Source organism: Ruditapes philippinarum, unplaced genomic scaffold, assembly GCF_026571515.1.
Source record: "Ruditapes philippinarum isolate M1 unplaced genomic scaffold, ASM2657151v2 ctg4533_1_1_1_1, whole genome shotgun sequence".
Classification (NCBI taxonomy): domain Eukaryota; kingdom Metazoa; phylum Mollusca; class Bivalvia; order Venerida; family Veneridae; genus Ruditapes; species Ruditapes philippinarum.
The window spans coordinates 244,898-269,735 of record NW_026854266.1 but is presented as its reverse complement, the minus strand read 5'-3'; the positions used below and the strand labels follow the sequence as shown (position 1 = coordinate 269,735).

At 33.1% G+C, this 24,838-nt stretch overlaps 2 protein-coding genes across 3 annotated transcripts in view; one reads left to right on the top strand and one right to left on the bottom strand.

Annotated features, from left to right (window-relative positions):
• LOC132739583 (UDP-GlcNAc:betaGal beta-1,3-N-acetylglucosaminyltransferase-like protein 1) overlaps positions 1 to 23,804 on the top strand; it is a 29,335-nt gene extending 5,531 nt beyond the window's left edge. The window contains exons 9-12 of one of the 2 annotated variants that reach the window (XM_060727317.1): positions 613 to 748; positions 10,733 to 10,801; positions 12,785 to 12,859; positions 23,205 to 23,801. In XM_060727317.1, coding sequence (XP_060583300.1) covers positions 613 to 748; positions 10,733 to 10,801; positions 12,785 to 12,859; positions 23,205 to 23,285 — 361 coding nt within the window. In that variant the 3' untranslated portion in view covers positions 23,286 to 23,801. Of the gene's footprint in view, positions 1 to 612; positions 749 to 10,732; positions 10,802 to 12,784; positions 12,860 to 23,204 lie in introns of both variants that reach the window. The other variant, XM_060727318.1, reaches the window with a different exon arrangement.
• On the bottom strand, positions 19,612 to 21,736 carry LOC132739584 (uncharacterized). The gene is made up of 2 exons (XM_060727319.1): positions 21,313 to 21,736; positions 19,612 to 20,800 (listed from the first exon to the last, which is right to left on the bottom strand). Exons 1-2 carry the CDS (start codon positions 21,331 to 21,333, stop codon positions 20,366 to 20,368), a joined length of 456 nt encoding a protein of 151 aa, XP_060583302.1. The 5' UTR covers positions 21,334 to 21,736; the 3' UTR covers positions 19,612 to 20,365.
• Positions 23,805 to 24,838: the final 1,034 nt, after the last annotated feature.

Genomic DNA, 24,838 nt, shown 5'->3' with positions numbered 1-24,838 from the left:
AAAACTGAAATGATGGGTATAATCAACAATGAACAGGATAAAATTGGATAATTGAATTGTTAATGATGAGTTTGTTTCTTTTTCTTGTACATTTGTATATTTTGATGTTGTTGGTCTTTAAGGGACTCCACTGAGATTTTTAACATGGCAGGACTGGAAATAATTTTTGGAGATTGTTGCTACAATTTGATGTAGGTCTACAAGTGAAAAGTTTTACTTTTAGAGCATTTTCTCACTCCATTTTTCCAGAATATTTATTCTAATTGTCATAAATGACAAAAAGTTGGAAAGCGTTGCAATGGTTTTCATCCAAATCAGTCTAAGAAAAGCACAAAAATTTGATTTTCAATTTATTCGCAAGTATTATGTATTAGTTACTATATTTCTTAATTATCGTTGCATGTCTTTCTGTTTTACGTGCCCGCCTCGTATATGCAAGAAGTTCAAATTTTATGGTTTCAGGTTTTTAGACCTCAGTGGAGTCCCTTTAAAGTTTCTAGCTGTTTTAAACCAATATTAGTTTATTTCTAGAAAAAATTACCACATATATCTTTTGTTAGAATTTTTTTTTGCAATAAATTTGACTTTTTACTTGACTTTTTATATTTTTAGAGAAACAATATGGAAGGAGCGTGTACAATTCTTAGAGAAACAAGTGTTAACAAAATGGCCAACATTTACAATATGGAATGCTGGGAAACAGGGGAGGAAACTCTATAGATCTCTTTCAGCACCTAATCAAAAAAAGGTAAAGTGGATTTTGTAATTCTGTTTTAAAAATAAATTGTACTAGTCTAGTCACACTTCATCTTAAATATATCCATTTATTATCCCTCGTTTATAAAATTGGAAGGTAGATATTGAAACGATGTTTGCCATCTATCTTGCTCCATATTTTAAATTTAGTTGTCCAATCTTATTAAAACTTGGCAGGAATATCTATATTCATATAAAGGGAAATGATGTTCAACAGTTGTCATGAAAACCCATCTGTGGGTTTTTAATTTTAACATAAAGACACCAAATTCATTTCTTTTTATTTTCTGAGGTACTTAATAGTTAAAAACTTTATTTAAGTGATTTATATGGATATCAAATCAACAAATTTACTTGTGGATTTAAATTTATTTACATTAGAAGTGTTTTATGTAAAAAGAATTTTGTTGGCAAATAATATATATGAGATGTGCAGGTGTTTACTTTTAATAAAGTCTATTCAGCATTCCAGTTTGACGATGAGCTGCTCGCTCCTTCCTAATCTGTAATTTTTAAGCTTTATTAATTCAATTCAGCCTTCCATGGAGTTAGACCTTACTCTATATTATAGTGATTAGTCAATAAAATTATGCAACGGATCTAATGAAAATTCCTATTCCCCAAATATATTTGTTTGGTAATCAGGGTTTTCATTATTAACAAATTGATGATTAATATGATCAGTTAAAATGCTGTTAAAATCTGTTGTATTTTCAGCCTGTGTATTAAAATATTACTCTTTGACATTTGGCAAAATTATTATTTTCTTTAGCCAATCTTTGCCTCAGATAAAAATGAAAACCCTGCGGTAATATAGACCAAAATCGAAACATGCTTCCTTTTGGCATCTTTGGTAAAAAGAGCTGATGTCACAAGTTGAAGCATATAATCAGATGGAGCTTTTGCCTTTAGAATAATCAAAGATTGGTTTTATCATAGAATACACAAAGTTTACTGAATATCATTTTTTTAAAGCAGCTTGTGTCTATATTTATGCTTATTCTTTTGAAAATTTAAAATTGTTTTAGATAGCAAAACTTCTGTCAAGTGAATAAGTTAAGTTAATTTGGGTAACATAAGGTTTAAAATCACAGTAATATGCATTACATAAAATATGTTTAGATATATGAACAAAAGCCTTTAACAGGGTAAGTTACATGATGATAAAAATGTAATTTTAGCCATATTTTGCACTTAGTATATATAGAATTACATAGATGTGTGAATATTATTTATTCATTTATAATACTTTTGATGTATTAATGTTCTATTTTTTTATATTTTTTGGCTACGTTGATTCACCTGGATGTGAGCAGCTTTAAGCTTTTTCATAGTATGATATTTTTGTACTTGTATAATTTAATAATAAATATACAGTACATTAATATTATCTGAATTTAGAACAGTCTTTTGGAAGTTTAAGAAAATTTGTATCATATTACAAAAATTGAGTTATCAACAGTTTAGAGCCAGGTCAGATTGCATACAAGAACAGGCTGGCCTGGCTGTATACTTGTTGCAAATGGTGGTCAATTTTGGTTCAAGTAGGGTAAACCTTAAAGGTAACATAGAGTAAAATATTTATTGTAGACCTATTTAAAAAGTTACAAAAAAAAGTAGGTCTGTCAAGTTTAAAAAAAATCATTTTGGGAAAGGAACCTTTCATATGTTGAAGGTTAAGAGTTGAAATGAGCTCTAAATTCTGTCAACAAAGCATCGATGAAAAAAGTACAGACGACTCCGGTTATAGCGAACTCGATGGGACATTAAAATATCGTTCGTTATATCCGAAGTTCGCTAAAAGCGAAGTAGCAACAACTTGCTGACTTGTTTGGATGGGGAAATTTGCCGTGAAAAAGCCATACTTTTCACTATTTACCGGTGTAACCGGTATTTTACTGCAGCGGTTATTAAATGGTTATTTAATGCGGGGCATTTTATTAAACAATATATTATGTACATTGTACATGTATTTATTCATGTTGACCTTGTCTATAAAGTATTCTTTTGCTATTTGTTTATTATCGTTTGGTTAATATTGCAAACAAAAACAATCGATTATTTGGTAATTATCGGGTATTAACAGCAATCAACTGAGGGTGCGAAATACAAGTTTTCCGTAACAAGTAGGAAATTATGTTGTGAGAACATGTTATCAAAATCTTTATTCCCTGAAGCCATAACTAATATGTGCAATCATTCGATTGTATAATTATCGGATAGCGATATTAATGTACTGATCCTAATCGAGTGCATCCCGATATTTCAATTATAACAATTTGTTATAACCGAGGAAATTTACATGTTTTCCGTCATTTGGGGCTTGAAAAATGGTTCGTTATAGCCGAAAATTCGTTATATGCGAGTACATATTAAGCGATGTGATTTAATATAAAATAAAGAAGGAATAGGCCGGGGATGTCAGATTTAGTTCGCTATTAACGATAATTCGTTATAAGCGAGTTCGTTATAAGTGGAGTTGACTGTATCATAATCAGCGTATTATGCTTATTCTTGGAGATGATATTGTTGACTTCAAAGGGAGATTGTTGTTATGTAGTAGTAATCAAATTGGAAGAGATAATAATTTGCTATCTTTTGTGTTAGATTATACTTAATGGTCTGAAGGTATTATTTCTTTTTATTGACACCCAGCCAGTAATTTTCATCTTAAGTGACTGAAGTTCATCAAAATGTAATTGCTATAATAAGCTGTAATGACATTTTATGAATCATTTGTACGAGTGTGCTGAGTGTGCATCAAAATAATACTAGTCCAGACTGGTCATCTGAATTGATCACTTTTCCCACATTTTGATCAACTTCACCATTCAGTGATAGAGGAGTATCATGTCTTAATTTATCATCGGAATCAATCTACTGTACCATGTGATTAGGGCTATGATTGTCTGTCATAAATTACGTGTAAAATTCTCACTTATTGCGGAAATCAATTGTACATTTTACACAAACCTTATACAATAGATCAAAGACATTCTGTGAGGATGTTTAGATATTTTTAGAGAAAAGAAAATCTTCAAAGACCTCGTGAAAAAAAAGTTTGGGAAAAAAGTATCGAAGAGAAAAAAAGTATCGAAGAGAAAAAAAATCACCATAATTCTTCATCAGTAAATTTTCTACCTGATTTGCTTCTTTCTTAAGGGAACTGGACAGTTTGGATTATAAATAAAGCAGGTTTTTCAAAGACTCGGACACTAGATTTTCCGGCTCGGCTCATGTTTTTACACGATTGAAAAGGAAACTGTCCGGTGATTTTAGAGTAGAACCATCTTCTTCTATGATTTACAATATAATCGTTGACCCGCGATGCTAAACGTATTATAACCTTAATTGCTAATTAGCATTTTGAAATTGATCTAAGGCGGGGATGAGAGTAGATCAACACTGGCTTAAATTTCAATCAGTCTCGGTGACAGGATTTTTTTAAAACATGGTCTTTAATTTTTCTTTTGATCTCTAAGTCTTAGAAAAAACAGTTTTTATAATTTTTGGCTTGATAAACATTTGGTTAAATTTCAATTAGTTATTGTGACAGAAAATTTTCCTGGACGTTGATTTTCAAACTTTGATGTCTTTGGTTCCATGGAAATGGTTTGTTTTCAAACCTGTTTGCCCATATTGATAGCTGTATAATTTTCATATTTTTTTTTCAATCGGAGAATTATTTAAAATGAGAATTCAGGCAGTGGTTAAATACCACACCTGTCGGAACACTCCAGATTTATAACTTCCTGAAATAGTGTAATATCAGTTATGAATTTTTAACCCCCTACATACATGTGACAAATGAAATGGGCCAAATCTGGATTTTCAGCTGGATTTTGAGGCTCAAAACTGGATTTTTTTATCGACTCGAATTTCAGTGCGTGTTTGGCACATTTGGTTCAAAGAATCTATATTACCCTCAAAATCATTAAATGATTATACTTTTTATGATTTTTTTGTTGATCAATATTAATTTATTTCACCAAAAAATAAATAAATAGATAAATAAATAAGTGTTAGTCATACTGGCTATTTCTAAAACAGTCAACAACTTTCACATTTCATTATTTTTCAGTTTTGAAGAATTATAATGTCTTTTCAGTCATTCAAAAATTAAACACAAGCTATTTGAAAACGTGCAACAACTATTCATAAACATGAGACTATGACAGTTAAATAACTTAACATAAGTAAAAGACTCAAAATAAATGCAAGAATCGTTCTGTTATTAAATCCACATTTTTGCCTGATGATTGCGTCATTCCTAAACAAAACAAAAAATTACCCACTCACTAAAAATAGGTTAATTAGACATCTCAAACAGGTTTTGAATGATCCAGATGATTCTGCTCCGCTTTTATCTTTATCAGTGCTGCACTAATCAAAGAAAATCAAAGGTTGAGCCGAAATCATACATGTAAATTTACAGGGTAGTTTTGATGACGTAGCGTGTAATACATACTGCCAAATTACAAAAGAGGTCAATTGACTGACACACGACACGTGATAAGTTAAACATGTGAGAATAACTTTGGGTATTGGAACTGTTTATTATGTCACCTTGCTGTCAATTAGCGACTCAACATTTAATCCGCTATAATTTAGGATATGGACAGATAACAATCAATGCCCGGAGGCACGGTTTACATTTTAGATACAGGTGCTGTGTTTGATTTTTTTTTTATGTTGATTTTTTTGTTAAATATCGGGAATTCAAGCTGTAATATCGGGAATCGGGATCAGTGTTGAAATATCGGGATTTTTTAAAATCCCGCCGGGATGTCACATGTATGCCCCTATTTTTAACCCTTTGAGTACTAGTGATCATATTAAAAGATCAAATATTCCATTAAAGGGGCAGGTCAGCCTATACTTCCCTTAAAGGCCCATTATATTCCAGAAATGCCTTTATTTTTATTTCTATTTTTATTTTGGGTGTTATATTTTCCAAAAAGTAACTCATCAGCCTATTACATGAACCATCTTTTGTTCCTGTTTCTTCTTGTCAATTATTACAGTAATAGAATTTCACTATTTAGTATGGAAGACAAATTACTACTTTGTTTACATTTTGCTATTTTTATGACAAATAATTTGCATTCAGTGCTATTTTCTTCATATGTTAAGCATTTGTCGTGTTCTAAAACTATTATTTAAATGCAATTAAACAAATGTTTTCTCTTTCTAACAAAAGAAACAACAAACTTATAGTGTTTAGTCTGGTATTTATGAGGTAATATTTTGAATATTACTCCCCCCCCCCCCCAAGTGGTAGAGGTAAGCTTAGTATTTTGATAGAGAATTTTAAGGAATTATTAATATATAATCAGTTCAATGAAAACTAATGCTTTTCTTTAGCTTTCGACATTTAGTTTTCTTTTTTAAGGAATAATTAAGAAATACATGTTCATTCTTTAAGTAATAGAAAGAGCACCGAAACATGAGGCTATCTGATTTGTACGAGGGGGCGTAGCCCCCGAGTATAAATCAGATTGCCGAGTGTTTTGGTGTTCTTTCTCTTTTGTATCATAGTCAAACATGACAGCACGATCCCTGTTGCCATAATATGAAACCCCAGAAAAAAATAACCAATGTACGAGCATTTGAATATGATAGTTCTGCCCCTTTCCCTTTCTCTGCCGTCACAATAAGTAAACCCCAGCAAAAATGAACCAATCAACGGGCATTGTCTGGAGTGCGGGTAACTGATACCTGCACTCCAGTTACCGCACTGTGCATGTATATGTATACGATTTAACTCGGACACTTTTTCAACAGAAAGGTTCCCAAACTATGATACAAAGCCTGTTTGTTAAATATTTTATTTGTTTAATCTTTTTTTCTTGCAATATTGCATACATTTTCAGAATGTTTAATTTTTGTTGTGTCCAATTTTAATTGTTTATTTAACTTATTCAGTCATTTTGGAAAAAAGCATTGTGCAATAAATCAGTAATATTGGATATGTAAAAAGGAATAATACACTAGTCAAAATTGGTTCTTTTGAAGTAAGACTTAGTATACTTAGATAAATTGTTTATCCATAGCTGATACCATGTAAAGATGATGATAATTTTTCTTACAATATTAAAGGAGCCCCACTGAGATACAATTGCCTAGAAGCATGAAATTTGAATTTTTTACAAAGACCAGCTGGGCCACTTAAAACAGAAGGATATGCAAATTAAAGTTATTCAGAAATATACTCGGAAATGGATTGAAAATCATATTTGTGTGTTCTTCTTAGCCTGATTTGAGTGAAAAGAGTTGCAATGCCTTTCAATTTTTGGCCATTTTTCACAATAAGAATTATTATTTTGGAAAAATGGAATGAGAGCTAAAATAATCTGCAATTTTGCACACAAGTTATTGGTCAAGACCTACTGATACATTAAATGAAACGTTTATCTTGAAAAATTATTTCCAGTCTTATCATGTGAAAAAACCTCAGAGCCCTTTAAGAGACAAATTTATTTCCGCCTCTTTTTCTTTAGATTAGTTTTTCCTCTCTTATTGTTTACTCTCACAGTATAATATAATCTGCTCAAATTTAAATCGTCAAAAAGTAAAATATTGAGAAGTTGAATATTAAAAAATTTTCAAGAGCATATCTGAATCTAACCTTTAACCTGTTGATTATGTATCATCACCTTAGTGCAGTAACATGATAAGTCCTTCTAAATTTAATAGGAGTTAATCAGTTATTGCACTAAGGTGAGACCATATGGGACATGAATTTGAATTTGGAACAGTCCATTAAAAATTTAGGGGATTTCATTAACAAAACAGTATTGAGCATGGTCAAACACTATGGATGTTCAAACTGGCCTTACTCTATATAGGTTTTGCTTATTAACACTAGTCAATAGATTATAGGTTACCAAACATAATTTAAGAATTACGTGCTTTTTCCATATCTTCAAGAAAATTTGCATTGTTTAAACAGATTATTTTATAAATTTGATTTTACCTTTAACAACAGTTTTCTATTATACTTTATATATCAATACAGCTGCATGGAGCTCTCATTCTTAAATGGCTACCCGAGGTTTTGACATGTTTCATAATAAAGATTATAAAACTTTCTCAATCAAATATAAAACTCTCAATTAAAATTTTACAATACTAGAAGTCAGATGTCGCACTTGCCTGTGAAAACTTCAGGAAATTCAAATTAGCTCCCTTATAATGGTAATGTTTCAATTAGAGCGTTTACACCTGGTTAGGCAATGATCAGTGTGTGTTTATAGTGTTTTACAAGTGTCCGTACATCTACTTAGCATGCGGGTGTCATTTTCACACTTCATTTATTACTTCACGTCAGTTTTCGGGAGTAGAATTGTTTTCGATCGTTTCGATCGACATTCTGTGTGACAGTCTCACCGTCGTCATATCGACTTCTATTATGCCATGCTATCATAGTTACTAAACTGACCCCTTATGACAGGTTATTCTATCCACGGGAAGTCCCGTTGAAGAGTGAAATAGAAAACTGCCCTTTCTACAGGTGTTACGGGCCAGTCTCTAGGTTTTGTTTATTGTTGTGGTGAAAACATTGCCATTTAATGACTTAATTACAAACTCTGCAGGGCATGTCATAGCCCTACCTGTAAATTTTCCTCTCGAAAAATGGAGGCTGGGCTATTGTTATGATGTTTTTTAATTTACGGTCAAGATAGATTAAAACTGACTGTAATTTTTTACGGCCACTTAAGGTAACAGTACAGTACAATGGTGAAGTCAGTGGCAAAAATCTTGAGCTGACAAGGTCGGTTAAATTGTCAATTATCAGTCTAAATGAATTTAGGAAATTGCGTTAAGTGCCGAAAATGACAGTTATTGTCAGCAAAAATTTGATTGGGTTCAATTTTGCTCTTGGCTATGATTTCCTAACATTTCCCTCCATAAATTGATAAATTATTACAATGTTGTAAGATTGTGGGTGTCATTTTAATTTATTTTTCTCATGAACATTGTGTGCTTAATTTCGTTATAATTTTCACATAAATTACGATTCTCACGTAAATGAAATATGAGGGACTTAATGGCACAGTAATAAACTAAAGTAGGTTAATACATATAAATATTTCCATTCCCACCCATGTTAATTCAGAATGAAGAATTAAGATATTTGCCATAATAAAAATGTTTAAAATTAAAATTACTTAAAATCTTCATATTTGATTGTAGCTATTTCTGTAAAAGTTTGTACATGTATGTGGATTATTTCTATATTGCACTTATACCTAAAGGAATTAATATTGTATACATCATTATATAATGTCATGAAAACTTAAAAGCATTATAGAAAATACATGTACATCTATTCATATTTTTCCATCATACTTTTCAGTAAACAGGTAGTAATCAAAGAGTTTTTAGCTCACCTGTCACAAAGTGACAGGGTAAGCTTTTGTGATTGCTTTTCGTCCATCTGTCGTCCGTCCGTAAACTTTTAATTTAAATGACATCTCGTCATAAACCACTAAGCCAATTTCATCCAAACTTCACAGGAATGTTCCTTTGCTGGTCACTTTTAAAAATTGTTCAAAGTATTTAATTCCATGCAGAACTCTGGTTGCCATGGCAACCGAAAGAAAAAACTTTAAATATCTTGTTTTAAAGAACCCAAAGAGCTAGAGCTTAGATATTTGGCATGAAACATCTTCTAGTGAGTGTCTACCAAGTTTCTTCAAATAAAAGCCCTGGGGTCAAAATTGGCCCCGCCCCAGGGGGTCATTGATTTTCCCTATATGCATATAGTAAAAACTTAAAAAATTCTCTTTTAAAGAACCCAAAGAGCTAGAGCTAAGATATTTAGCATGAAACATCTACTAGTGAGTGTCTACCAAGTTTGTTCAAATAAAAGCCCTGGGGTCAAAATTGGCCCTGCCCCAGTGGGTCATTGAATTTCCCTATATGCATATAGTAAAAACTTAAAAAACCTTCTTTTAAAGAACTCAAAGAGCTAGAGCTAAGATATTTAGCATGAAACATCTTCTAGTGAGTGTCTACCAAGTTTGTTCAAATAAAAGCTCTGGGGTCAAAATTGGCCCCGCCTCAGGGGGTCATTGATTTTCCCTATATGCATATAGTAAAAACTTAAAAATCTTCTTTTAAAGAACCCAAAGAGCTAGAGCTAAGATATTTTGCATGAAACATCTTCTAGTGAGTGTCTACAAAGTTTGTTCAAATAAATGCCCTGGGGTCAAAATTGGCCCCGCCCCCGGGGTCATTGATTTTCCTTATATGTGTATAGCAAAAACTTAAAAAACTTCATTGAAAAAACCCAAATAGCTAGAGTTTAGATATTAAGCATGAAACATCTTCTAGTAAGTGTCTACAAAGTTTGTTCAAATAAAAGCCCTGGGGTCAAAACTGGCCCCGCCCCAGGGGTGTCATTGTTTTTAACTATATGTGTATAGTTAAAAGTTAAAAAATCTTCTTTAAAAAAACCCAATGAGCTAGAGCTTAGATGTTTAGCATGAAACATCTTCTTATGGGTGTCTACCGCAAAGTTTGTTCAAATAAAAGCCCTTGGTTAAAAATCCTGGGGGGGGGGGGGGGGGGTGGCAAGAAGATTCATTGTTTTTCATTATATGTGTTTAGTAAAAAACTTAACATCATGAAACATCTTCTAATGGGTGTCTTCCAAGTTTGTTCAAATAAAAGCCCTGGGGTTTAAACAGGCCCCGCTCCGGGGGCCTATATACAGGTGAGCGACCTCAGGGCCATCATGGCCCTCTTGTTTCAATGTCACGGAGTTCAAGTTCATAATAGGGGTGTCTGTGGCCAAGTGGTTGAGACAGTTGACTTCAAACTTTTTGCCCCTCACTGCTGTGGGTTCGAATCCCGACAAGGACTTTGGATTCTTTCGTGTGAGAAAGCTATTTGTTAGACTGCATGCAAATATATAATTAAAATTTACTTTGACTATAATAAAGATGTACAATGTTATTTCATTTGATAGGTTGTAGCATTCTGTGATGTTGACGAGAAGAAAATCAGTAAAGGTGTGTACATCTATGAGGAATCTAAGGTAAATGTTGAAGTTTGGTAACATTTAATAAGAATTTTTAGTAAATCTACATCTAAATAAAATTTAGTGTAACTGATGGTAAATCTATGAGGAATCTATTAGGATGAATGTTTTTAAGATTTGTAACATTAAAGGAGAAGTTTTAGTAAATCTACATCTAAATAAAATCTAGTGTAACTGATAGTTAGTTAACCTATGAGGAATTGAAGGTAACTGATAAGATTTGGTTCAATCCATGAGGAATCAAATGTTACTGATAAAATTTTGTTACACCTGTATTTCATGGTAAGTAATAATTTTTATTAAATCTATGAGGAATCAAAAGGTTACTATGAAGAAAAAATAATCTTAAATCTATGAGGAATTAAAGGTAACTGATCAAGTTTTGTAAAATCTATTAGGAATCTAAAGTAACATCTATGAGGGATCTATCAAAGGTAAATGATAAGTTTTATTTCATTTACTACTTAAGCAAAACCTAGTGTAGTTGATGTTTTGTTAAAACTATGAGGAATCTAATGTTGCTGAGAAGGTTTTGCTACAATAGTGGGAAAACTTGGATAATGGAAATAATAATAAAAAAAATTGTTTTCACAGTCAAAAAAATAATTTTAGTTATATTCCATAGCGAATCATGTGAAGTTAATGAATACTATAAAATAATTTACATTTTTATGCCCCCACAATGTGGGAGCATATAGCGTTGCACTTGTCCGTCCGTCCGTCAGTCCGTCCGTCCGTCCGTCCGACCGTACGTCCCGAAATCTTGTGAACGCAACTCCTCTTAAACCGGATGGCAGATTTTGCTTAAACTTACAGGGATGAACAACCTTAATGTGTAGATGGTAGTAAAGGAAGGAATTTTTGCTGCGACCAAATTTAACAGAATTATGGCCCTTTGTTGATTTTTTCACGAGATACTATGTAGAAATTTTGTGAACGCAACTCCTCTTAAACCGGATGGCAGATTTTGCCTAAACTTACAGGGATGAACAACCTTCAGGTGTAGATGGTAGTAAAGGAAGGAATTTTTGCTGCGATCAAATTTAACAGAATTATGGCCCTTTGTTGATTTTTTCACTAGATACTATGTAGAAATTTTGTGAACGCAACTCCTCTTAAACCGGATGGCAGATTTTGCTTAAACTTACAGGGATGAACAACCTTCAGGTGTAGATGGTAGTAAAGGAAGGAATTTTTGCTGCGACCAAATTTTACAGAATTATGGCCCTTTGTTTGATTTTTTCACTATATACTATGTAGAAATTTTGTGAATGCAACTCCTCTTAAACCGGATGGCAGATTTTGCTTTAACTTCCAGGGATGAACAACCTTAATGTGTAGATGGTAGTAAAGAAAGGAATTTTTGCTGCAACCAAATTTACAGACAGATTATGGCCCTTTTTTGATTTTTTTATTATATACTATGTTGAAATTTTGTGAACGCAACTACACTTAAACCGGATGGCAGATTTTGCTTAAACTTCCAGGGATTAACAACCTTAATGTGTAGATGGTAGTAAGGGAAGGAATTTTTGCTGCGACCAAATTTAACAGAATTATGGCCCTTTGTTGATTTTTTAGTTTTCAACTTGTGGCACATGTAGTCCAAAAAATATTTGACCTAGAGTCATAAGATTGACAGAACAGTGGCGTGTGGGGGCATCCGTGTCCTATGGACACATTTCTAGTTGTAATGGACTTGACCAGCTTAGAATTTCAAACAGTCCATTCAAAGTTTAAGTGATATATCAAAAAACAAATATTGGTCTACCAACAGTATAGATCTTGGTCAGACTTCATAGTTGCAAAGGTTAATTACTTTCATTTTCTTCAGGTTAAAGGATAACCACTGAGGTCTTTTGACCGAAAATATTTGGGGTGTTTTTTCTTCAAAAAATTTTGTATAACCTGATGTAGGGTTAGACCAATAACTGGTGTTCCTTTAAGGATTAATTTATTCCTCTTTCATTTCTATTTTAGGAGAAACCCAAACCAAGAATTCCAGTCGTACATTTCAAAGATGCTGTAACACCCTTTATCATCTGTGTTAAACTGGTTAGTATACATGTACCAGTATATCATATACAAATTAGTCACTGTCTGGCCAGTCTATATAGCTTAGCTGTAGAAATTAGCAGTAACAAACCTTTTGTTTTTTTCTTCTATACCTTTACTTTACTTGCCAGTAACTGCAATTAATTCATTAACTGGCATTTTGTAAAGATTTTGGTTATTTTAGAGGTGTTAATTATTTTTGCCTTAAAATGTGGCAAATAACTACACAAGTCATAAAGAAATGTGATCATAGTTCACAACTATATATAGAAAAAAAGTCAATTACTATATAGTATATTCAGAAGGTGCAGGCATAGTTCACAACTATACATAGGAATGTGGCCATACTGTTCACAACTATACATAGAGTATATGTGGCCATATGTCACAACTATACCCATGAAAATAGGGCTGTAGTTCAAAACTATACATGTGAAAATGTGGCCATAGTTCTTCACTATTATATTATGTATTTCAATATTAAAAGGAATCTTGCCATCTTTTTTTCAAAATGCATATTTGACTTTGTCTTTGTCATGTTATGTACATGTACTTAAAAAATTATGCAATTAATTAAACCATGTACCTTCAAGTTCTTAAAAAACAGGGGGAAAAAGAGAAGAAAACGCTGTTCCAACAAATTTTATTTTTACTTTAACGCTCCTATAATTGTCAACAATGCAGGAAATTTACACTCAAGATGAACAAGCAATTATTATACAACAATATTTATAAATATTTTATTAAAAACATTCAGAATACGGTCAAATTTTGATGAAAAAACCCTAAATCTTGTGTGTTAATTTTATATTGGCAGATCAACACAGGTTTATTTTTGCTCAATATTGTAAAGTAGAAAATGTCAGAGAAAAGTTATACATTTGTTTACAGTCTGACCAAATTATCTGAAAAAACAATATTTGTTTCACTGGATCATCGTTTCCTAGTATACCATTATAACATTTGACTCTTATTTTATTTATTCCATTCATTATAGGGGTAAAATTGTTAACGGGATATCAGGATGTATGTAAAGGGAGGTTACTAAGTCATTTTTGGGACTACTTTAATACAAGTTATCTTTTACTTTCAACACTCATAATTGATTATAGACTTATATAATCATTAGGGTATGACTGAGTTTGAGGTATGACTTATGTTAACACTTTATACTCATGAAATAAGCATTATGGTATTTATGCCTTTAAGATTTTTCTTCCAATTGATTTGACTGTATGCATTTAAAGGTCTATTATGCCTCAGAAATGCTCTCAAAAACTGTTTAATTTTGGTATCTTGTAAAAAAAATACTCATTTGCCACACAGATGAACTAATTTTTGCTTCTTTGCCCTGTTGACAATTGGTATATTTGAAGTGAATCATTTATCATATGAAAGTCAAAATACTCCTTTGCTTAGATTTTGCTACTGGGTTAAAGACACTGTACTGCATATTCAGTGCTACTTTCATCAGTTGTTTATCATCTAATATGCTAAAAATCCATTTGTTAAAACAAAATTAAACACATGCTTGACATTTCTAAATGATTAAAAAAAAACAGTTTTTCGAGGCATAATGTGCCTTTAAGAGAAAGCACAAATATCACAGCTTTGTGAAGGAATGATGCTATATGAGGTATGGAATACACACATTTTTCTAATATACATTTAACAAGTTAAAGCTTTAGTTTTCTTGCATTGAAACACATGGGATGTAAAGGAAATTCAATTTCAGTGAAGCAAATGGTAGTGAAATTTAAAATGGTGGATTTAGTGGATTCTAGTATTTAGATACACTTTTGCTGGAGGTAATTTTACTTTCAGATAGTTACTATTATTCTCCTTTTTGTCTCCATGAAAGAACAATTTGTTTTGAGTTTAGTGTTTATTATACTCATTATTTTATATTATTTCTTTTGTTTAAAGTAACTCAGACATGATTAAGTTATTTTGGTAACTTTCAAGCTGTTGGAAAAACAAATCCAGGGGTGCTTTCTTGTGCATTGTTTTAGACATAAGATAGAGCTAAAATCCCTCCGTATTCTAGTATATTAACATTCACACTTGGAAGCAAATTGGCCCTTGCTAGCTATATTTAGAATTGCCACAACATAATAATTATCACTGCGTATTTCATCTAAAAAGTAGATAGGATTTTAGGAGGGGTGGAAGTGGTAATTCCTCAACTTTTCCAGGAAGTCCTGGGGTCAAATGACTTCTCAGAGTAGCTCTAACCAGGTGTTTCAGATTTCTGGGTCGTGTTGCTGTGTATATCAGGTAGTCTTTCATATCTTCAGGTATATTCTGGGTTGCGTATATAATCAGTGGACTATATTTCGCAGCAGCCGACACTACAAATTCGAACATGGGTTGATTGTCCTGTAAGCATTGAACATACGGCACTATCGAGTAAGGATCCCGCAAGCGTTTCATCTCCATGTCTAATCCACTAGAGCAGAAGTTAATTATAGCTCCGTTTCTTATCATAAGTCTTACAATACCGAATCCTTCTTTCTTTCCTATGCATTTGAAATATTCAGTTAAAGGAGCAAGATAGGGATCGAAATAGGAATATGATGGGGAATATGCGTTAATGTCTGCCCCGCAGTCGAGGAGAAGTTGTATGATTTCTCTGTGCTCTATCAACTCTGGTAGTAGAACGGCGAGCTCATAAGGAGTTTGGCGTCCCTCATTTCTCGTTTTCATTTGGATCCTGCTGCCATGTGGAGAACAGCGCGACCAATATCAGCCCTTGCCTTTACATGATGGCAGTATGAAAGAGCGACTAATATCCCCTTTGACGTGCGAGTTTAGCCTTTTCGCGAGAAGAAATATTGGATGAATGACAATGTTCCCGCTACTTATTGCAAACTGAAGAACAGACTTCTGTTCAAATAATGGCGGACATATTGCATTTACATCTGCGCCATATTTAATCAGCTTTCTCACGGCTTCAATATGATGGTCCTTACATGCCTTCATCAGGGGAGACAACCCACATCTGTTGAACACATTTGGATCAGCGCCAAATTCAAGTAGCAGTTCTAAACATTCTGGATTTTCAAGAGGTGCTAAGCATACTTCATACCCCATAAAATATTTATTGTTTGGTCTAGCACCTTTTTCAAGCAAGAGTCTTGCACATTTTGGATGGCCGTTTTGAACTGCCAAGTTAATGGGTTCCATTGTTGTATAGCCAAGTTTGTTTGTCTCCTCTGTTTGGTGTATCTCTACTCCAGCTTCACAGTAGTTAATGATTGCCCCATTTTCTATCAGGGTCTCCATGGATCTGGAAAAAGTCATCAACACATAAATGTTAGAGCAATTTATAGGTACCGATTATATAGGAATTCAGTTAAATAATATAATACCGGTATATATTATATAAATGTCACAATTATCCAATGAAAAGTGATGTTACGAACATGCATTATTATAAAAGATTTACCTTTTAAAATACTAATAATATTACCCATGATTTAAGCCTTTGAACTCTAATAGCTATAAATGCATTGCTTATTCCTAGCCAGCGCCACATGTATAGGTCGAGGCCAGCATGTTTATTCTGACCAGATAATATCAAGTTGGTTGCTTGATTTCAGTATTTAGAAATTGAAATTCCTTTTGCCCTTAGCCTGCCAAAAATAATATCACCAAATAGAAAACTTCTTTTTTTTTGGGTTTTCCCAATCTTTTCAATGCGGACAAGACCATTCATCTTTAATACGCGCGAGGAATTTCAAACAAAATATCGTACTAACTGCAATAGTTGTGAACCAGTGCAGATCATGTTCAGACCCCCCTGCGTTAGGGGACTAGAATTGCTGGTGTCACTGGTTGCATGGGTAAAAAGTTGCCGATTACCAGGCAAGAGTATTTCACACATAACATATTCAATTTAGATTGATTTAACATAGTTTAAGAACCAATTTACAAGATTTTATCAGTTTCAAGAGTTAATATCAGCTGTTCGGCTGACAACTATGAGCATATATATTTGATACTTTACCTGGTTTGCCTATCTACCGGCAAGATGTAAGGGTGTAATCCAATATCCATCCAGTCTGAACAATTTACATTGGCCCCGAAATTCAGGAGAACCTCTATACACTTTGGATAGTCTGTGTAAGCTGCATAATGTAAGGGGTATAACCCACTTTTTATTGGTTTGTTCACATTGCCTCCACATTTAAGGATGATTTTCAAATCTTTCTCGGAAGCATGTAGATTTATAGCCTTTCTTAGCAGTGCCTGGATATCTTCTTGTGTCCATGCTTCACCTTCATCCTCCTTTTCCTTTACATCATTTGTGTGATTCTCTGTACCATTCTGTTCAACATTTTCAGCATTGTCACTTTCTTGCTCAGCAACTTGTAAATTTGCAGTATTTTCATTATTTTGTTCTTCATCTATACTTTCAGCTCCTTCAGCATTGTTTCCTACTTCTATATTTTCATCTCTTCTTTCATCTGCCTCATTATTTAGTTGCCTAGCCTCTCCTGTCGGCCCTCCATCATTGGTAGAAGCAGATTCATTTACTGTGTAGTTATTAGCTTGCTCTACACTTACACTTTCTTCATTGTTATTAAGATTGATTTGAACTTGCACAGTCTCATAAGAATCCATATTATTTTCAACTTCATCATCACTATGTTTAACAGCAGGCATCTCTTCTATACCACTATTACATTCTAATACATTTGCATATCCTTCTTCTGAATTTATGTTTTCTGTGTCAACTACTGTGTCACATTGTATGTCTGCTGTCTGGTTCAAAGCAACTTTTGTATTTTCTGTACTATATTCTGTACAAGGTTCAACAAGTGTCATCGAAAATTTTGTTTGATCATTAACAGATTCTGCATTAACACCACAGGAACTTTCACATGTAATATTAATTTCTGCTGCAACATCAGTTATACCTATACTTTTTTCAGAATTATCACATGCACCATCTTTATGCCCCCACAGAGTGGGAGCATATAGCGTTGCACTTGTCCGTCCGAGTGTCAGTCCGTCAGTCCGTCAGTCCGTCCGTACGTCCCGAAATCTTGTGAACGCAACTCCTCTTAAACCGGATGGCAGATTTTGCTTAAACTTACAGGGATGAACAACCTTAATGTGTAGATGGTAGTAAAGGAAGGAATTTTCGCTGTGACCAAATTTAACAGAATTATGGCCCTTTGTTGATTTTTTCACTAGATACTATGAAGAAATTTTGTGAACGCAACTCCTCTTAAACCGCATGGCAGATTTTGCTCAAACTTACAGGGATGAACAACCTTAATGTGTAGATGGTAGTAAAGGAAGGAATTTTTGCTACGACCAAATTTAACAGAATTATGGCCCTTTGTTGATTTTTTCACTATATACTATGTAGAAATTTTGTGAATGCAACTCCTCTTAAACCGCATGGCCGATTTTGCTTAAACTTACAGGGATGAACAACCTTAAGGTGAAGATGGTAGTAAAGGAAGGAATTTTTGCTGCGACCAAACTTTACAGAATTATGGCCCTTTGTTGATTTTTTCACTATATACTATATAGAAATTTTGTGAATGCAACTCCTCTTAAACCGGATGGCCGATTTTGCTTAAACTTACAGGGATGAACAACCTTAAGGTGAAGATGGTAGTAAAGGAAGGAATTTTCGCTGCGACCAAACTTTACAGAATTATGGCCCTTTGTTGATTTTTATGCCCCCACAGAGTGGGAGCATATAGCGTTGCACTTGTCCGTCCGAGTGTCCGAGTGTCCGTACGTCTGTCCGTCCGTCCGTCCGTCCGTCTGTCCGTACGTCCCGAAATCTTGTGAACGCAACTCCTCTTAAACCGGATGGCAGATTTTGCTTAAACTTACAGGGATGAACAACCTTAATGTGTAGATGGTAGTAAAGGAAGGAATTTTAGCTGCGACCAAATTTAACAGAAGTATGGCCCTTTGTTGATTTTTTCACTATATACTATATAGAAATTTTGTGAACGCAACTCCTCTTAAACCGGATGGCAGATTTTGCTTAAACTTCCAGGGATGAACAACCTTTATGTGTAGATGGTACTAAAGGGAGGAATTTTTGCTGCGACCAAATTTAACAGAATTATGGCCCTTTGTTGATTTTTTCACTATATACTATGTAGAAATTTTGTGAACGCAACTCCTCTTAAACCGGATGGCAGATTTTGCTTAAACTTCCAGGGATGAACAACCTTAATGTGTAGATGGTAGTAAAGGGAGGAATTTTTTGCTGCGACCAAATTTAACAGAATTATGTCCCTTTGTTGATTTTTTCACTATATACTATGTAGAAATTTTGTGAACGCAACTCCTCTTAAACCGGATGGCAGATTTTGCTTAAACTTCCAGGGATGAACAACCTTAATGTGTAGATGGTAGTAAAGGGAGGAATTTTTGCTGCGACCAAATTTAACAGAATTATGGCCCTTTGTTGATTTTTTCACTATATACTATGTAGAAATTTTGTGAACGCAACTCCTCTTAAACCGGATGGCAGATTTTGCTTAAACTTCCAGGGATGAACAACCTTAATGTGTAGATGGTAGTAAAGGGAGGAATTTTTGCTGCAACCAAATTTAACAGAATTATGTCCCTTTGTTGATTTTTTCACTATATACTATGTAGAAATTTTGTGAACGCAACTCCTCTTAAACCGGATGGCAGATTTTGCTTAAACTTCCAGGGATGAACAACCTTAATGTGTAGATGGTAGTAAAGGGAGGAATTTTTGCTGCGACCAAATTTAACAGAATTATGGCCCTTTGTTGATTTTTTCACTATATACTATGTAGAAATTTTGTGAACGCAACTCCTCTTAAACCGGATGGCAGATTTTGCTTAAACTTCCAGGGATGAACAACCTTAATGTGTAGATGGTAGTAAAGGAAGGAATTTTTGCTGCGACCAAATTTAACAGAATAATGGCCTTTTGTTGATTTTTTCACTATATACTATGCAGAAATTTTGTGAACGCAACTCCTCTTAAACCGGATGGCAGATTTTGCTTAAACTTCCAGGGATGAACAACCTTCATGTGTAGATGGTAGTAAAGGAAGGAATTTTTGCTGCGACCAAATTTAACAGAATTATGGCCCTTTGTTGATTTTTAGTTTTCAACTTGTGGCACATGTAGTCCAAAAAAATACTTGACCTAGAGTCATAAGATTGACAGAAAAGTGGCGTGTGGGGGCATCCGTGTCCTATGGACACATTTCTAGTTTCACTATATACTATATAGAAATTTTGTGAATGCAACTCCTCTTAAACCGCATGGCCGATTTTGCTTAAACTTCCAGGGATTAACAACCTTAATGTGTAGATGGTAGTAAAGGTAGGAATTTTTGCTGCGACCAAATTTAACAGAATTATGGCCCTTTGTTGATTTTTAGTTTTTAACTTGTGGCACATGTAGTCCAAAAAATATTTGACCTAGAGTCATAAGATTGACAGAACAGTGGTGTGTGGGGGCATCCGTGTCCTATGGACACATTTCTAGTTTTCTTCTCCACTGATTTCATAGTTTATCTCAGAATTGCTAGTTATTAAGTTACTGTCTGCCTCAAGTGGTTTTACATCACAATTATCAGGAGTAGAATCAACAGGTGGTTCTCTGTGCTGACTAGTTATGCTGTCCTGTCTTTTAAATACATTTTCTTCTACAGAGGCATACTTTCCTTGAGCCAACATAGAGTTATGTTGTGTTACAGTCACATTACTGCTTTGTGCAGTACTGGACAACCTTTCCTTTATGTCTTTTGTAGACCAGTGATGGTTTGTCAGAAGCAGAGGTTTGACTGTAACACTTCCGTAGTTCCGGTAAACTATTGGTTTTTCTGCTTTTGGGTCATGGTTAACTCGACTTTTGTTTGGGTTTTGTTCATGTCCAGTCTCATTTGTTTGATTGTCATCTTCTAAAATAGTCTCAGTCTGAAATGAAATTAAGTATATATGATCAAATTATGGATTGAATAAATATACGATGTACAAGTTTATGATAGAAACTGTATAAAGAGAATAAGTACCACACAATTTGTTGTCAAAATAACTTGGCCTGGTAGACCACTTTAAAACTCATGATTTGTCAGTATTGAAATATATTTCATTCGTGGACACCAGCTATTCTATTTTCACTCTTGGCTACGCCACTCATGATGAAAATATTGCATCTGGTGTTCACTCAGTGAAATATATTTCAATCTTACATGCAAAACAAACAAATATCCTCTATGTCATCACTAGCATGCTAAGAATTAAAGGCAATTGTAAATTGAAGAATATCATTAATTTAACATTCCTGAAGGTGACATTTGATCCTAAAATTGTTAATGTGCACCCTGTTTTTTTTATCTTATCATCCTAATATTATTTTGATAAAGTCATATTAATGAATGTTAATTCAAGTTGTTAATATGTTTTCAAACATTGAAATAAAAGCATACCTGATTATTCGCCTCTGCCATATTGTGTATGTACAGACTACCCTACTTCCGTATGATTTGTACTGTTTGTCAAGATGTAGAAAACGAATATCATTTACTTGATTAAACTTCACACTGATAATACAGTAGTAAACAACCAGAATGTTCCATGTCTTGTAAGGCCAGAAGTTTTACTCAGTTCTTTGTTGTAAGGTCTGTATAAATAACACAGTTTACCTATGTTCTGCCAAGAATATGTAGAGAAACAAAATACCTGTAATATAGGTGTATATATATGCATGTAATGCTTTGGTTGTAGACTGGCTGCAGTGTCTGGTATATAGTGGTCTGATAATTCTAGTAGACTATTTCTATGTTTATCAAGATTATATCTGCCAGTCAAGGTCATGTCACTGATATACTAATTGCTGATAGAAAGAGATAAAGAAATCGAGCGTTAAAATGATGCGGCTTAATAAGCTGAAAATTATCTAAATAAAAATCGACAAATTGATAATTATTAATAATTTTATTATCCAAGTTATATCATTTTATATTAAATTTACATAAATAAATATATTTATCAATTATTTATTTATGATAGATTTTTATGTTGATAAAGACATGAAGCTAATTTATACAAAATGTTATAATCATGCAGATACATGTACAAAAGCAGCTTCATACAAATATTGATAAGCAAATAAAATATAGCTCTATACAATATCTTCACAGGAATAAAATATAGTTTTTGATTAGAAACTTGAATTGAAATATTGAGAATATTTATAAAATAAAATGCGAATTTTCATTTTCCTTATTTTCACTGTAATAATTTATTTTTCACTGCAGTGAAACATATTTTCCATATCTTCATTGGTGCCTTGCCAGACTTCCTTCTTAATTCAGCCAATACACAAAATTAAAGGGGAAGTCTTAAGAATTGTAAGGTCAAAAAAGGGAAAAAGTATAATTATATTTATAGCTCTGTTAAAGCTGTTTTGGGGAACATCCATGTTTCTTTTTTCTTAAAACCACACATCTTAAATGTGAATGTTTCTTTTTTCTTAAAACAACACATCTTAAATGTGAATTGTTTTTAAATTTAAATAGCTTTATCAATCTTTTTTTTTTTTAAAGACATACTGATTATAGGATTCAGGTGAGCATTTGAACAGTTTTGTGTGTGTTACCAAACTACCAAAAAACAAAAAAACAAAAAAAAAATACAAAAACATGTAGTATGTTTTTTCTTATATCAAGTTTGTTTTATTATTATTAATTATGAGAATTTTTGTATCACATGTGCAGGTCCATATTATATGTGTAATATATTGTTTATTGCTGTATTTATATTCATGAAAGATTCTGTATTTATTTGACAAAGATTTTATTATTCCCGCGTTAACGTCACGTTCTGTTTAGCGTATAGTTAAACGGACGTTGCGTCATTTGTTATGTTATAAACGTCAATTTTTTCTGAAGAAGACTAAACGTCGAAAGCTTAAGAAAAGCGTGAACTTTGTTTTTATTGAACTGATTATATATTATTACAAAACTACCGTATTCCTATTCTTCTTAATAAATTACTACCAAATTTTCACAGAAATTTTGTATTTAAGTGCCCTGGTGCATATTTTTGCATTAGTTTTTTTTTTAAATTCATGTGATATATATAGAAATATTCTTCCATTGATATTAAACTGGTTTTATATTACTAAAATTTCACTGAATTATTGTAACCCAGCACCATGGCAATGGGTTTCTTCAGGGTTTTGTGATTTTATCATTCAAGTAATTGAGGAATACTGATGTTTCTGAAGGAATTAATTAGTAAGTAATGCCGGATAACTTAGTTTTGTGACAATTCTTGTTGTTTGTTTATTATTAATATCATGCATTCTCTATTTCAGGACTTGACACATGGTGATTTTGAGAGAAATCTTGAATCTCTACAGCTAACAGAGGGACAGGATTACTTCCACTTTAACTGAAAATGAATGTGCAATGTATGATGAGGAAAGTAGATGAAAGACTTGCTATTACTTTGCCTTGGGTGTTTATTGACTGGTGCCACAAGATGAACTATGGAATAACGTCTTCAATATAGAGCTTTTACACTGTATAAGGGTGACAGTAACAACAAGCACTATTTGCTTTATATAATGATATAGATAAGATCTTACTCGAGTTTCGTGTTGACTTAAAGTCCCTTAACCTGCTGGGACCGTACGGGAATTATCCTGTGCCACCAGTTTAGAGCCAGGCTAGCCTGCACATTCTGTGCAGCCTGACAAAGTGCTGTACTGTTGGTAGCTCAGCTTTTGTACTTTCATCTTTGATATTTAAATCCATCTGGAATGTTCCAAAGTCACAGCACCCGCCAGGCAAAAACTCAGCAGGTTAAAGAATCTAAGGAAACTAAAAAAAGGGAGCCAAATTAATACAACATCAAAACAATGTGTTCTTTAGATTTATATCATTATTATTTTTACTATTATGAAGAACATAATAAATATAAAATAATCTATTCTAATTTGTTTTTTTCCCACCTAAATAGATTTATATTAAAGGAAAATAAAAAATTCACATCCATACATCAATCTCAAGGTATGCTTTTATTAACATGCCCTGTCCACCTTTATAATTATTAAGATACATCTCTCAAGATGAGAACTGCATTTTGACATTGAAATAGGGCCGTGTTTCATAAAAGACCTTGACATTCAAGATCGTTATTGTAAATTCCAGAAACAGAAATTTTAACACCATTGTAAACTAATACTATCCAGTTTATTATAAACTTAATTTATTTTGCTCCTTGAAAACAAGATACTTTCAACTTAAAACCTTGGTGGTTAAGTTAATTTTGTGAAAGAAAGAAAAATTCATCATAATTATTCATATTATGAAAACATGTGTATGTGAAATATTATACATGTATTTTACAAACATCTGTTTTGTGGGATTTGTAACTGTATGCAGCTATCACAAACATTAAAGATATCTTTGCAAACTAGACAAACCCTAGTTGCTCCCATCCTTGGAAACCCATGCATACTGATTTGTGATGAATGTAGTTCAGCGAAATGCTCCATGCATTATATAAGTTTATGCAGAATCTCAAACATTCCTTGGGCTAGCTTCCTCACATTTAGTCATTCAACAGGTTTTTCTGGAGCTTGGGTTTCAAGTCACACAGACACTGTTTGGGTTAAATGGTGACTTTCCAGCTTTCATGGTGCACTATTTCAGGGAGAAAGTGGCAACTTAGTAGAACCTGGATCTTAACCGGATATTGCGGGATTCTAACGAACAACACTTAAAGTAAGGCCTTCTTGAAGACAGTGGGCAACTTTGCCTACTAAACCCTGTTTCTCACAACAACAGTCCTAGATAAAAGATTAACACAAAGTCTTATGTAAAAAGTAAACTTTTATTACACAGTTCAGTTAGTAGCACATTTTAATTTACTGTATTAGCACTTTACTAACATTGCATTTACTTCATACCTGTGGAGAATATACACAAAAACCTAACAATAACG

Coding starts and splice junctions, on each gene's coding strand:
- LOC132739584 (XM_060727319.1), bottom strand. CDS start 21,333: ATGGCAGAGGCGAATAATCAG. Junction 20,801..21,312: donor TGGCAGAGGCGAATAATCAG/GTATGCTTTTAT, acceptor ATTTCATTTCAG/ACTGAGACTATTTTAGAAGA.